The 15,468-nt window shown below is 46.0% G+C and overlaps 1 protein-coding gene across 2 annotated transcripts in view; it reads left to right on the forward strand.

Moving 5' to 3' along the window:
* LOC106574433 (inactive dipeptidyl peptidase 10) overlaps positions 1–15,468 on the forward strand; it is a 55,247-nt gene that overhangs the window by 10,052 nt on the left and 29,727 nt on the right. Inside the window, exon 1 of one of the 2 annotated variants that reach the window (XM_014150320.2) lies at positions 11,382–11,767. The exons of the other annotated variant lie outside the window; for it this stretch is intronic. Coding sequence (XP_014005795.2) covers positions 11,741–11,767 — 27 coding nt within the window. The 5' untranslated portion in view covers positions 11,382–11,740. Of the gene's footprint in view, positions 1–11,381; positions 11,768–15,468 lie in introns of those variants that run through there. 2 annotated transcript variants of the gene reach the window in all.

Here is a 15,468-nt window from a genome sequence, read left to right on the forward strand (position 1 = left end):
ACACATACACACACACACACACACACACACACACACACACACGCGCACACACACTCACACGCGCATGCGCACACACACACACACACACACGCAGTCTCTGATTTCTCTGTTTAAATATTTCATGGGAGAGTGGTTTTGATTTCTCTCTCTCTTCTCCTGCTCATTCCAAATGATGTTCTTAATGTGCACCAATCTGGTTATAGACCTGGACATAGCACCGTTTCAGCAGCTACGCTTGTCTTAAATGATGTGTTACATTGCCATATTTATAGACCTATCCAAGGCCTTTGATACTGTCGAACATCCCCTACTCATTCAGAGGTTGTTTGAAATGGGCCTCGACCAGGGAGCTATAAGTCAAGTTACCTCGATATTACTAAAGGTGTCCCGCTGGGGTCTATTTTGGGACATGTCCTCTTTACTATTTATTTAAACAATATTGGTCTATCTGCAAAATCCTGTAACATTCAACTGTATGCAGATGAAACTGTTATGTACACGATTGCCCCTACTGCTGGCAAGGCTGTGTTAGAGCTGCAATCTGATTGTGTTGCCTTGCAGAAAGACCTTGTTGATTTAAAATGTATACTTAATGCAGGAACAACTACATTTACGTTGTTTTGTAATTCTCATAGAAATATTTCAGATGATTTACACATGTATGAATTGGATGGTTCTCTCATCGAGCAGGTTCCCGCCTATAAATAACTGGCCGTTTGAATTGACCAAAAAATGGACATTTTAAAAAACACACAGATGAACTAATTAAGAAGCTGAAGCTAAAGTAGGGTTATTTTATATAAATAGATCATGCATCTTCCTAAACAGCAGGCAGCAGATTGTACAGGAAACCCTCCTGCCTGCTCTTGATTATGGTGACACCATTTATCAGAATGCAGCAGTCACTACTCTAAAAGCCTTGGATACTGTGTACCATAGCGCACTTCGCTTTACCACAAGGCGAGGTTTTAATACTCATCACTGCATCCTTTATCAGAAAGTCGGCTGGACCTCTATAAATTCCTGTAGATCAATTTATTTCTCCCTTTTTGTTTGCAAAGCTCTGCTGCACCAGCGTCCAACATATCTCACTTCTCTGTTAAAGTATACAAATAGGAGGCACCAAAAAATCCGCTCACAGGGTTGGTTAAGTCTTGAGGTTCCTGGTGTCTCTACCAACCTAGGTAAATCAGCCTTTAGCTTTAATGCATCCCTTGTTTGGAAGAATCTACAAACCTCATTACGTCTTGAATCCCTGGTGCCAATAGGGCACCAGTGAGGAATGGATTCACTGAGGTCTGCGAGTGTTTTGCTTGATTGTAATAATGTATTTGTGTTGTTGAAACGTAGTGTATCTGTAACTGCTGTATTTGTATTTTCTTTTTTGCTGTTTTATTGAATTATCATGTTGATTTGGGAATTGTTTGTTCTCAAGGCACCATTGAGAATGAGACCCTGGTCTTAAATGGGCTTCCCTGAATCAATGAAAGTTAAATAATAAAACAAAAATGTCACTTATACAGTATCTCCCAACTCCAAAAAAAGCCAATTAAAGAAAAATATCACTGGGCTGTTGATTACCTTTCCTCTCTCCTTTTATTTTTTAGAGAGGAGCTCGGGAGCTTGGCTTGAATAATATGTAAAGGTCGATCTCAGTCACACCTGCTGCTGTTCTATCACTGATGTTACATGGCTGTTATTCTGATATTTTGATTGGTCGTATTTGTAAGTTAGAGGACATTAACGCGGATTTGGCGGGTTGGATCACTTTCCATATAGTGGTGTCTTGAGATGTCTTGTCATAGTAGTATTGGCTCTGTCCCTGTCCCTCTCTCAATCTCTTCTATCTCTCGCTCTCTCTCTCTCTCTCTCTCTCAATCTTTTCTATTTCTCTCTCTCAATCACTTCTAAAGTGCCTACGAAAAGTTTTCAGACCCCTTGACTTTTTGCACATTTTGTTATGTTAAAGCCCTATTCTAAAATTGTTTAAATGTTTTTTTCCCCCTCATCAATCTACACACAATACCCCATAATGACAAAGCAAAAACAGGTTTTTAGAATGTTTTGCTGAATATCACATTTACATACAAGTCGGAAGTTTACATACACTTAGGTTGGAGTCATTAAAACTCAGTTTTCAACCATTCCACAAATTTCTTGTTAACAAATGATAGTTTTGGCAAGTCGGTTAGGACATCTACTTTGTGCATGACATAATATATTTTTCCTACAATTGTTTACAGATTATTTCACTTATAATTCACTGTATAACAATTCTTGTGGGTCAGAAATTTACATACACTAAGTTGACTGTGCCTTTAAACAGATTGGAAAATTCCAGAAAATGATGTCATGGCTTTATAAGCTTCTGATAGGCTAATTGACATCATTTGAGTCTATTGGAGGTGTACTTTTGGATGTATTTCAAGGCCTACCTTCAAAGTGCCTCTTTGCTTGACATCATGGGAAAATCAAAAGATATCAGCCAAGACCTCAGAAAAAACATTGTAGACCTCCACGAGTTTGGTTCATCCTTGGGAGCAATTTCCAAATACCTGAAAGTACCACGTCCATCTTTACAAACAATAGTACGCAAGTATAAACACCATGGGACCACGCAGCCATCATACCGCTCAGGAAGGAGACGCGTTCTGTCTCCTAGAGATGAACGTACTTTGGTGCGAAAAGTGCAAATCAATCCCAGAACAACAGCAAAGGACCTTGTGAAGATGCTGGAGGAAACAGGTACAAAAGTATCTATATCCACAGTAAAACGAGTCCTGTATCGACATAACCTGAAAGGCTGCTCAGCAAGGAAGATGCCACTGTTCCAAAACCGCCATAAAAAAGCCAGACTACGGTTTGCAACTGCACATGGGGACAAAGATCGTAGTTTTTGGAGAAATGTCAGATGAGACAAAAATGAGACAAAAATAGAACTGTTTGGCCATAATGACCATCGTTATGTTTGGAGGAAAAAGGGGGAGGCTTGCAAGCCAAAGAACACCATTCCAACCGTGAAGCACGGGGGTGGCAGCATCATGTTGTGGGGGTGCTTTGCTGCAGAAAGGACTGGTGCACTTCACAAAATAAATGGCATCATGAGGTAGGAAAATTATGCGGATATATTGAAGCAACATCTCAAGACACAAATGGGTCTTCCAAATGGACAATGACCCCAAGCATACTTCCAAAGTTGTGGCAAAATGGCTTAAGGACAACAAAGTCAAGGTATTGGAGTGGCCATAACAGAGCCCTGACCTCAATCCTATAGAATATTTGTGGGCAGAACTGAAAAAGCGTGTGTGAGCAAGGAGGCCTACAAACCTGACTCAGTTACACCAGCTCTGCCCAAAATTCTGGGCCAAAATTCACCCAACCTATTGTGGGAAGCTTGTGGAAGGCTACCCAAAAGGTTTGGCCCAAGTTAAACAATTTCAAGGCAATGCTACCAAATACTAATTGAGTGTATGTAAACTTCTGACCCACTGGGAATGTGATGAAAGAAATAAAAGCTTAAATAAATAATTCCCTCAACTATTATTCTGACATTTCACATTCTTAAAATAACTGACCTAAGACAGGGAATTTTTACTCGGACTAAATGTCAGGAATTGTGAAAAACTGAGTTTAAATGTATTTGGTTAAGGTGTATGTAACGACTTCCGCCAAAGTCGGCTCCTCTCCTTGTTCGGGCGGCGTTCAGCGGTCGACGTCACCGGCTTTCTAGCCATTGCCGCTCCATTTTTCATTTATCCATTTGTTTTGTCTTGTTCCCTGCACACCTGGTTTTCATTCCCCATCACACTACATGTATTTATTCCTCTGTTCCCCCTCATGTCTTTGTGTGTAATTGTTTGTGTTACGTGTCAATTTTGATGCGCTAGACTGGTGTTCGTTTGTGCCGTGTTTTATTCACGAAGTATGTTTATTTGTTTGAACAATAATTATTGTGACTGTTTGCGCGTGTTGCACTTTTGCATTATTGGCTGGAGGATTCGACGCATTAGCGTCCGTCTGTTGGTTTCTCCTGCCTAAAAAAAAAGTGTGCGCCTACAGTCACACCATTGACAGAATTACACTCCAAACATGGAGTCAGCAGGAGCAGGTACCCCGGTCAGAGGAGTCGAGGAGCGCGTCCAGGAACACTCGGCAATGCTGCATCATCTCGGTGCCATGATGGATCGCGTTGTCCAGACCATGGACCGCTGGGAGAGACAGGAAGTTGCGTCGATCAGCGCAACCGGGGTTAACTCTACCCGTCCCGTCCGGATCCAGTTCCAGTGGAATGCATCTCTCCCTTCCCAGGGAGTATAATGGCATGGCAGCACAGTGCCAGGGGTTCTTCTTACAACTGGACCTATACCTGGCCACCGTTCACCCAGCTCCCTCGGGAAGGGAGAGAGTGTCCGCTCTCGTCTCATGCCTCTCGGGGAGAGCTCTGGAGTGGGCAAACGCCGTATGGGGAGAAGGAGACGTGGCGTTGGACCACTTCGAGGAGTTCACCCGCCGCTTCTGGGCCGTCTTCGACCATCCGCCCGAAGGAAGAGCGGCGGTGGAACGCCTCTTCCATTTGAGGCAGGGGACGAGGAGCGCACAGGAGTTCACACTGGAATTCCGGACCTTGGCCGCCGGAGCCGGATGGAACGACAGGGCCCTCATCGACCACTACCGATGCAGCCTGTGCGAGGACGTCTGATGGGAGTTAGCCTGCAGGGATGCCACCATCAATATTGACCAACTGGTGGATCTGTCTATCCGGTTGGATAACCTGCTGGTCACCCGCGGATGTCCAGAGGGGTCTCTGTCGGTTCCATCTTCCAGCACCCCCGCTCCGGTGCTCGTGGAGCTGGGAGGGGCTGCGTATAGGGAGGCTGGAGGAGGAGGCCTTCACGTGCACCATCTGTGGCCGCAGAGGGAACACTGCCTGTCGGTGCCGGGTTGGTCCCTCTGGGAGTCGAGGGAGCAGGCAGGGCACTCTGGCGTCACCCCAGGTGAGTCTGCACCACTCTCACCCAGAGTCCTCTGTTGTCCACCTGTTTGTACCTGTTTTTTTTCCTGAGTTTTCCCTGCATTCCCAGCATAAGGCGCTCGTCGATTCATGTGCAGCTGGGAATTTTACAGACAGAGCGTTCGCCCTTAGTTTAGGGATCCCCATTATTCCTGTGGTTAGACCTTTCCCGGTACACGCTCTGGATAGTCGACCATTAGGGTCCAGGCTAATCAGGGAAGCCACCATCTCCCTGGCCATGGAGATGCAGGGGGTCAAGAGGAGAGAATCAGTCTCTTCCTCATTGACTCTCCTGCGTTTCCCGTGGTACTAGGCCTTCCCTGGTTGGCTCGGTATAACCCCACCACTTCCTGGCAACAGAGGGCTCTCACGGGGTGGTCGCGAGAGTGCTCAGGGAGGTGTGTAGGGGTTTCCGTTGGTGCTACCACGTGGAAAGTCCAGACCAGGTCTCCACCGTGCGCATCCCCCCAGAATATGCCAATTTGGCTCTCGCCTTCTGTAAAAAGAAGGCGACTCAATTACCACCCCATCGACGGGGGGATTGTGCGATAAATCTCCTGATAGACGCTGCACTTGCCAGGAGTCACGTGTATCCCCTGTCGCAAGCGGAGACGGCGGCTAGGGAGACATATGTCTCCGAATCCCTGCGTCAGGGGTACATTCGGTCCTCCACTTCACCTGCCTCCTCAAGTTTCTTTTTTGTGAAGAAGAAGGATGGAGGTCTGCGCCCGTGCATTGACTATCGAGGTCTCAATCAAATCACGGTGAGGTACAGTTACCCGCTACCTCTTATCGCCATGGCAATTGAGTCAATGCACGGGGCGCGCTTCTTCACTAAACTGGATCTCAGGAGTGCGTACAACCTGGTGGGTATCCGAGAGGGAGACGAGTGGAAGACGGCATTTAGTACCACTTCAGGGCATTATGAGTATCTCGTCATGCCATACGGGTTGATGAATGCTCCATCAGTCTTCCAATCCTTTGTAGACAAGATTTCAGGGACCTGCACCGGCAGGGTGTAGTGGTGTATATCGATGACATTCTGATATACTCCACTACACGCGCCGAGCATGTGTCCTTGGTGCGCAAGGTACTTGGATGACTGTTGGAGCATGACCTGTACGTCAAGGCTGAGAAATGCCTGTGCTTTCAGCAGGCCGTCTCCTTCCTAGGGTATCACATTTCCACATCAGGGGTGGAGATGGAGAGTGACCGCATTGCAACCGTGCGTAATTGGCCGACTCCCACCACGGTAAAGGAGGTGCAGCGATTTTTAGGGTTTGCCAATTACTCCCGGAGATTTATCCGTGGTTTTGGCCAGGTGGCTGCTCCCAATACCTCACTGCTGAAGGGGGGTCCTGTTTGTCTGCAGTGGTCGGTTGAGGCGGACAGGGCTTTTGGGCACCTAAGAGCTCTGTTTACCTCGGCTCCCGTGCTGGCCCATCCGGATCCCTCTTTGGCGTTCATAGGGGAGGGGGACGCATCCAAGGCTGGGATAGGAGCCGTGCTCTCTCAGCGCTCGGGCATGCCACCGAAGCTCCGCCCCTGTGCTTTCTTCTCCAAGATGCTCATCCCAGCGGAGCGGAACTATGATGTGGGGGACCGGGAGCTGTTGGCTGTGGTTAAGGCTTTGAAGGCGTGGAGACGTTGGCTTGAGGGGGCTAAATACCCTTTCCTCATCTGGACTGACCACCGCAACCTGGAGTACATCCAGGCAGCGAGGAGACTGAATCCTCGTCAGGCAAGGTGGGCCATGTTCTTCACCTGTTTTATGTTTACCCTGTCCTACAGACCAGGTTCCCAGAATGTGAAGGCAGACTCACTGTCCCGGCTGTATGACACAGAGGAGCGGCCCATGGATCAGACTCCCATTCTCCTGGCCTCCTGCCTGGTAGCGCCGGTCGTGTGGGAGCTGGACGCGGACATTGAGCAGGCGTTGCGTACGGAGCCCGCTCCACTCCAGTGTCCCGTCGGGCATCAGTACATTCTGTCTGCTGTCCTGCTGTCCGTGACCAGCTGATCTATGGGCCCACACATCACCCTCCTCTGGTCATCCAGGGATCAGTCGCACGGTGCGCTGTCTGAATGGGAAGTACTGGTGGCCCACCTTGGCTAAGGACGTGGGGGTTTATGTTTCCTCCTGCTCGGTGTGCGCCCAGTGTAAGGCTCCTAGACACCTGCCCTGAGGTAAGCTACATCCCTTACCCATTCCACAACGGCCTTGGTCACACCTGTCAGTGGATTTTCTGACAGATCTTCTTCCCTCACAGGGAAACACCACGATCCTGGTCGTTGTGGATAGTTTCTCTAAGTCCTGTCATCTCCTCCCTCTGCCTGGTCTCCCTACGGCCCTACAAACTGCGGAGGCCCTGTTTACACACGTCTTCCGGCACTACGGGGTGCCTGAGAATATAATGTCTGCTCGAGGTCCCCAGTTCACTTCGAGAGTCTGGAGGACGTTCATGGAACATCTGGGGGTCTCGATCAGCCTCACCTCAGGTTTCCACCCCGAGAGTAATGGGGAGGTGGAAAGAGTGAACCAGGATGTGGGCAGGTTTCTGCGGTCCTATTGCCAGGACCGGCCAGGGGAGTGTGCGGCGTTCGTGCCCTGGGCAGAGATGGCACAGAACTCGCTCTGCCACTCCTCCACCAACCGCTTCCCCTTTCGGTGTGTATTGGGGTACCAGCCGGTTCTGGCACCGTGGCATCAGAGTCAGACCGAGGCTCCTGCGGTGGACGATTGGTTCAGGCACGCGGAGGAAACAGGGGAAGCCGCCCATGGTCACCTCCAGCAGACCCGGTCCGAACACCGGGGCCTCACTGCGGTGACGGTCCGCGCTGGTCATTTGGTGCAGCGCGGACCGTCACCGCAGTGAGGCCCCGGTGTTCGGACCGGGTCTGGCTCTCGACCCGAAACCTGCCCCTCCGCCTGCCCTGCCGGAAGCTGGGCCCGCAGTTTGTGGGGCTATTTAAAGTCCTGAGGAGAGTGAACGAGGTATGTTACAGGTTACAGCTTCCCCCCAATTACCATATTAACCCCTTGTTCCATGTGTCTCTCCTCAGGACGGTGGTGGTTGGTACGCTCCCAGAATCTGAGGTGCGGGAGGTTCCTCCGCCCCCTCTGGACATCGAGGGGGCTCCGGCGTACTCGGTCCATTCCGTCCTGGATTCGAGGCATCGGGCGAGGGGTACGGTCCGGAGGAGAGGTGCTGGGTTCCGGTGGCGGATGTGTTGGACCCTGAAATGCTGCAGGATTTCCACCGTCTCCGGCCGGATCGCCCTGCGCCTCGCCCTCTGGGTCGTCCCCGAGGCCAGTGTCGGCGTGCCGCTGGAGCCGCGCGTCAAGGGGGGTGTACTGTCACAACTTCCGCCAAAGTCAGCTCCTCTCCTTGTTCGGGCGGTGTTCGGCGGTCGACGTCACCGGCTTTCTAGCCATCGCCGCTCCATTTTTCATTTATCCATTTGTTTTGTCTTGTTCCCTGCACACCTGGTTTTCATACCCCAATCACACTACATGTATTTATTCCTCTGTTCCCCCTCATGTCTTTGTGTGTAATTGTTTGTGTTACATGTCAATTTTGACGCGCTAGACTGGTGTTCGTTTGTGCCGTTTTATTCACAAGGTATGTTTATTTGTTTGAACATAGTTATTGTGACTGTTTGCGCGTGTTGCACTTTTGCATTATTGGCTGGAGGATTCGACGCATTGGCGTCCGTCTGTTGGTTTCTCCTGCCTAAATAAAGTGTGCGCCTCTTCACAACTCTCTGCTCTCCTGCACCTGACTACGCTCCCAGTACGCACACCATTGACAGTGTATGTAAACTTCTGACTTCAACTGTAACTATTCAGACCCTTTACTCAGTACTTTATTGAAGCACATTTGGCAGCGACTACAGCCTCAAGTCTTCTTGGGTATGATGCTACAAGCTTGGCACACCTGTATTTGGGGAGTTTCTCCCAAAATCTGTTTTTGTGTTGTCATTATGGGGTACTGTGTGGATTGCTGATTATTTAATCAATTTTAGAATAAGGCTGTAACGTAACAAAATGTGGAAAAAGTCAAGGGGTCTGAATACTTTCTGAAGGTACTGTATATCTCTCTCTCTCTCTCTCTCTCTCTCTCTCTCTCTCTCTCTCTCTCTCTCTCTCTCTCTCTGTCTCTCTCTCTCTGTCTCTCTGTCTCTCAATTCAATTCAATTCAATTCGCTTTATTGGCATGACGTAACAGTGTACATATTGCCAAAGCTTATTTTGGATATTTACAATATAAAAATAAAAATAAATGAAAATGAGAATCAAAATTGTCAACAGGACAACAGTAACAACAATAACCAAGGGTCAAAATAACCATACATTCAACAATAACAATAAGCATACAGTAGAGTACATGTGCAGTTTGATTGGTCTGTCAGACACTGTCCCTCAACTTATGGCACGCAGCAATGTAGTGCGCTGCCAACCCACAGCTCTCTGCGTCCTCCCCCAACAGGACGGGTAGCCTATCCTCATCAGAGAGGTCTTTGAAACCTTGAATAAGGGTTTCAAATTTGGGAAAATGACACTCTCTAATTGTTTTATATTTTTTACATTTTGTCAGGAAATGCAGCTCCGTCTCAGGTTCTGCTGTTGTGCCGTGGTTGCACAGCCTTTCCTCTACTGGGAGCCAGGTTTTCCTGTGTCTACCCTTCTCAATGGCAAGGCTGTGCTCACTGAGCTTGTACTTTGTCAAGGTTTTTCTAAGGTTTTGATCAGAAACCATGGTCAAATATTTAGCCACGGTGTACTGTCGATTTAGGGCCAGATAGCACTGCATTTTGCTTTGTGTTTGTGCTTGTGTTTCCCAATAAGCAATGTAGTTTTGTTTTGACTGTGTTGTAATTTGGTTTATTCTGATTGAATGGAAGCTCTGGTCCTGAGGCTTCAGTGTGTTAGTAGAACAGGTTTGTGAACTCAGCCCCAGGACAAGCTGGATGAGGGGACACTTTTCTTTGCTCAGCTCTTGGCATTGCAGGGCTTGGTAATGATATGAGAGGGGGTCACTGTATTTTAGATGTTTCTAAAACTTAATTGCTCTTTTTTGAGTTTTTATATTAGTCGATATTTGCGTAACTCTGCCCTGCATGCATTGTTTATAGTTTTCATCTCTCTCTCTCTCTCTCTCTCTCTCTCTCTCTCTCTCTCTGGTACACACCCACACCATTCCACACACACCCCACACACACCTTCAACACTAACTCAATGACAAATCAGCCCTGTGTTTGTGAGCAACAAGGAATTTGTACCAATTTGTAAATCACAAATAGAATCTTGCAGGACATGGCGCTCATTTGGAAGAGTAATGATGTTGTGAAGAATATGCAGGCCCGCGTATGACTCAGAGTCTTTCAACAGGACTGGGGATGGATAGCTACTCTGAGAGCTGCTATGTGGACCATGATTGCTTGGCAGTGCAGCAGATAAAGGAACCTTGCAATCTGCATCATTAACTCAGGCTGGAGACTTTTCAAACACCTGAAACAGCTTCTTCCTGTAATCTAGAGCCATAATCATTATGCTTAATTATATGTCCAAAATATGATATCTGGGTAAAAAAAATTACAGGAATGTGAGTCTTATTTAGTACATTTAGTAATTGCTTGCTTTTCTAAAGTCTACCAACCTTGCTAGCAGGGATGCCGCCTAAGATAGTTAGTTAGACAAGCTAGCTACTCTAACTTGATTGATTGCCTGAAATGGCTTCTTGGTACTGTACCTAGTTATGAGGTTGGGAGATTGGGAGCCTACCTGGGCTAGCTAAAGCCAACTTCTTAAAATTGCTAGGAACTAGTAGTACTACAGAGAAACAATAACGATGTAAAAAAAAAAAAAGTACAGTATTTTTCTATAATAGTTTTTCTTTTTACAGATATAATCTGAGGGGCCACGTGCCCCATATGGGCATGACGCCTCTGCATGAAAGGCACTACAGGCCGCTAGTTTAAGGCTGGCAAGATTATTGTCCATGGAGGTGATAACAAATTTTCCTTGTAATATTTCTGGTTTGTCAGATATATTTTGCTTCAGTGAACGACTGTCCATTCTTTCAAAGCACAATGCCGTAGTGTAGTTTGGAACTTCAGCACCATGGACAGCTCACATTGAGCAATGTATCCTTCCAAGTTCGAGATTCATTTATTCAAGCTCAATCTCACACTAACACTAAACTGGATTATGATACAAAAAAAAAAGACACATCACATTATTGATAAAAACCCCTTGCCAGTCTAATTTTATCCAGTACTCTGCAAACTCTTGTCATGAACATGAAGTGTATTATTTTCCCGCCCCCTTTGCCGAGTGTGTGTCTCTTTTATTGTAGTGAGGGGGGGATATTTCTACTCGTGGTCGTGGATGTTTACAGCGTCAGCAACACACATCACACACTTTCTTTCTCGGGATATTGCGTGCTTTCCTCTGCTTGAAAGAGATAGGGGATATTTCATACACTGGGGGGTTTACCTTTTCTCCATAAATGCTTCTTTGAAATGCGAGCTCCGGTAGATTTCTTGAAATCGTGATGCCCCCTGCTTGACTTGGGTTAGAATTTCTGGATTGTGTTGTGCGTCAAGACCCTCGCCATTCTCTGGGTTTATACGTAGATATATCAGCTACCCCGAAAGGTCTGTGCATACATTGCACACATTATCGAGTCCATCTGCCCGAGGAGGTCCGAAAATCAAGATTACACAATGACAGCTTCAAAGGAAGGAGAGGAGGTAGGATGGTACACGCTAATACTGATTTTGATTGAGGCATTGTATTTGTGTAGAGATGGAGTGCTTATTTTCAGTTGAGTCTGTGTAACTGCGTGATGGATGCAACAGATCCGTTATCATGCAAAACAGAACCGATGTCATAATGCGAGGGATTCGTTTTGTCGGAAAAGACGTGAGATGTATTGATCTCTTCGGATAGGCACTCTCTTTTTAATCCACTCCTTTTTTTAAATTAAGATTTAGCCTATCATTCATGGTAGTTTTATTAGCTGACTCCCAATGATGTGTATTGTATTGACATCTTTCCATCACGACCCTGGCAACTACACCATAACTGCTAAGATGAACTGTTTCATAGGTTTCTGAAGTTGTCTTATGTTATCACAACTTACAGCAAAAGCAATGTCCTGAACATTCTAGTTGTTAAGCCAACTCCCAGAGAAGTATAGCATGCATGCATAGGAGCCACATATAGTTAGTCTCATTACAGATGTGTCAACCTCAGTTAGTAAACCCCTATTCAGTTATGTGTTGCTTCAATCGAACATAAGTTTAGTTGATATTCACATTAAATATGTACATCTCATGGATTCAAGACCAAGACACACTGATCATTCTCCTAGGCAATTCACTTATTTCAAGGTGAGATCTTATTACTTGAAAGTGATTCCTATTTATAACAATAATAATAGTAATAATTTGGTGGGTGCTTATATTTGTCCTATTTTGTACAAGAGTGCATTATACGCATGTGTGAATAGAAAATGCATTTTTATGTATATCCTCCCTGGCTAACTCCCTCTGAGACACCCTTGGAGAGTGGGGTCGCGGCCAGGGTCCAGGGTCTGGAGCAATTAGGGTTAAGTGCCTTGTTCAAGGGCACATCAGCATATCTTTCACCTTGTCTTCTCTGGGATTTGAACGCAGCGACCTTTTGGTTACTGGCCGAACTAGAGCTTGGATGATAAACCGAAAATGATCGACACGGACCATACTGATATCATTCAGTATGATTAGTAGCCTATACCAGAGAAATAGGAAGTTTGAAATGAAATGCATTTGTTAATATGTGTGATTGTTAATGGGACAGTGAATGACTACAACCATCAAACCAGTAGTAATAGTTTAAAGGATGCTGCATAATAATGTTATACATGTAACCTATTTATCATTACCACACAAATTAGTAATAATTATTTATTGCAAAATTGATTTTTGTCTATATCGCCCAGCTCTAGGCCCAAACCGCTATTGTAGTTGTCTGAGTAGGAAGTGCTATTGAGTAGAGGGAGATTTCTTGATCTGTGTGTGTGTGTGTGTGTGTGTGTGTGTGTGTGTGTGTGTGTGTGTGTGTGTGTGTGTGTGTGTGTGTGTGTGTGTGTGTGTGTGTGTGTGTGTGCGCGTGTGTGCGTTTGTGTGAGTGCGTGCGTGCGTGTCCGACCAACCCTGCCATGTGGTAACTCCAGCTCTCTGGGATCCATGAAGATGATAAACTTCATATACAGGGACAAAGGAAATGATTTAGCCCATTGCACATTTTGGAAATAACTATAGTCAGGTTTGTATACAAATATAGGCATGCTGTTTAAAATGCTTAGCAGTAAGCTGAAAAATGCTCCCCTTATGATAACCGAAGAGATAACAAAGACTCCCCAAATGGTCATTCAATGTCAGGGAATCTCTGAGATCTCTTACACAACTGACAATCATTGTATGTTTGAGGTACAAATCCTTTCATTAGCCGAACACATTGCGACGACTAGAGTTCCTCAGCCAACCCTTGCTGTTTAATTTAGATTGTTTAATGTTATCTAAAACCTGGACTGCAGTTCTTGCCGGCCTTATGCTCTGGTTTTCATTAATGATTCAAGTTTTCAAACATAGTTTCAGGAGAATCTGGCCAGCTCTCTGCTTAGGCTTTATCTGGCTTTGTTAAGTAGAAGGATAGCTCCGATACGTGTTTAACAAGTACTCTGAGACTTTTAAAGCCCAGTGCTGTGCAGTGACTGCTCAGGCAGCTGGTGAGTACAGCGGAAATCCCATTGACAAACATGTAGTCTCAGTAGGAAAGAACATGATTTATAATAAATCTTCTCTGGATTAGGAGCAGAATACAAATTTGACCCTCTGTGTGTCTGTGTGTGATGTGTATGCATGTGTGTTTTTGTGTGTGTGTGTGACATGCTCAGCCTTTCCCTTACACTACACCAACCTTGTTTGTGTGAATACTCTGACATTGATAGAACCATCCTCATACGTGTGTGGCCTAGATGCATATCTGAACTCAGAAGGTTGTCCCGACATAACCAAAGGAAAATACCACCTAATGACTGGAGGTCATCCAAAAGGGCAAGTGTCGTAGCCTTTTTTGAAAATCAAATAAACTTGTTATTTGTCACATGCTTCTACAGGTGTAGTCTAACAGTGAAATGCTTGCTTTTCCAACAACGTAGAGTTAAGATAATGATACAAAATGTAATGAAAAAATGTACATAGTGACATGAGGAATGAATACACCGTGAATAATGAATAACAGTAACAGGTACAAGTAACGTGGGAGTACCAGTACCGAGTCGATGTGCAGGGGTACGAGGTACTTTAGGTAGCTATTAGGGCTGGGATTTGCCAGTGACCTCACGATACGATATTATCACGATACTTAGGTGCCGATATGATATGTGATATGTATGATATGTGATATGTATGATATATGATACGTTTCTATATATTACAAATCGATACCGGGATTTTACTGTGATTCGATGTTCCAAACATATTGCTCATCATATGTAAAATAAGACTTCGATTTTGTAAAAAAAAAACACTGGTATCTATGTACAGTTAGGTAGGGGTAAAGTGACTAGGCAACAGGATAATGCAGATAATAGACAGTAGCAGCAGCGTATGGTGAGTGTGAATGTGTGTGTGATTGTGGGTGCGTGGTGTCAGTATGCATGCGTGCGTGTGCTATGTGTGTGCATGTGTGTGTTGGAATGTCAGTGTAAGTATGTGTGAGTGTGTGGGTAAAGTCCAGGGTGTGTGCATAGAGTCAATGCAAGAGAGAGAAAAAAAGGGTCAATGCAGGTAGTCTGGGTAGCCATTTGTTTTTATCAGTCTTATGGCTTGGGAAGTAGAAGCTGTTCAGGCTCCTGTTAGTTCCAGATTTGGTGCACTGGTACCGCTTGCTATGCGGTAACAGAGAGAACAGTCTACGGCTTGATGGCTGGAGTCTTTTGAAAGGGGTCCTGGATGACAGGGTGCTCGGCCCCAGTGATGTACTGGGCTGTACTCACTACCCTTTGTAGCGCCTTGCGGTCGGGTGCCTTGCCGTTGCTGTACCAATCGGTGATGCAGCCAGTCAAGATGCTCTCAGTGGTGATGCTGTAGAACATTAGAAAGATCTGAGGACCCATGGCAAATCTTTTCAGCATCCTGAGGGGAAAGAGGCGCTGACATGCCCTCTTCCCAACTGTATTGGTGTGTGTGGACCATGTTAATTCCTTAGTGATGTGGACACGGAGGAACTTGAAGCTGTCGACCCGCTCCATTACAGCCCCGTCGATGTAAATAGGGGCATGCTCGCCCCTCCAGTTCCTGTAGTTCACGATCAGCTTTGTCTTGCTGACATTGAGGGAGAGGTTGTTGTCCTTGCACCACACTGCCAGGTCTCTGACTTCCCTATAGGCTGCCTATTTTGCACT

This window comes from Salmo salar, chromosome ssa16 (assembly GCF_905237065.1).
Source record: "Salmo salar chromosome ssa16, Ssal_v3.1, whole genome shotgun sequence".
NCBI lineage: Eukaryota > Metazoa > Chordata > Actinopteri > Salmoniformes > Salmonidae > Salmo > Salmo salar.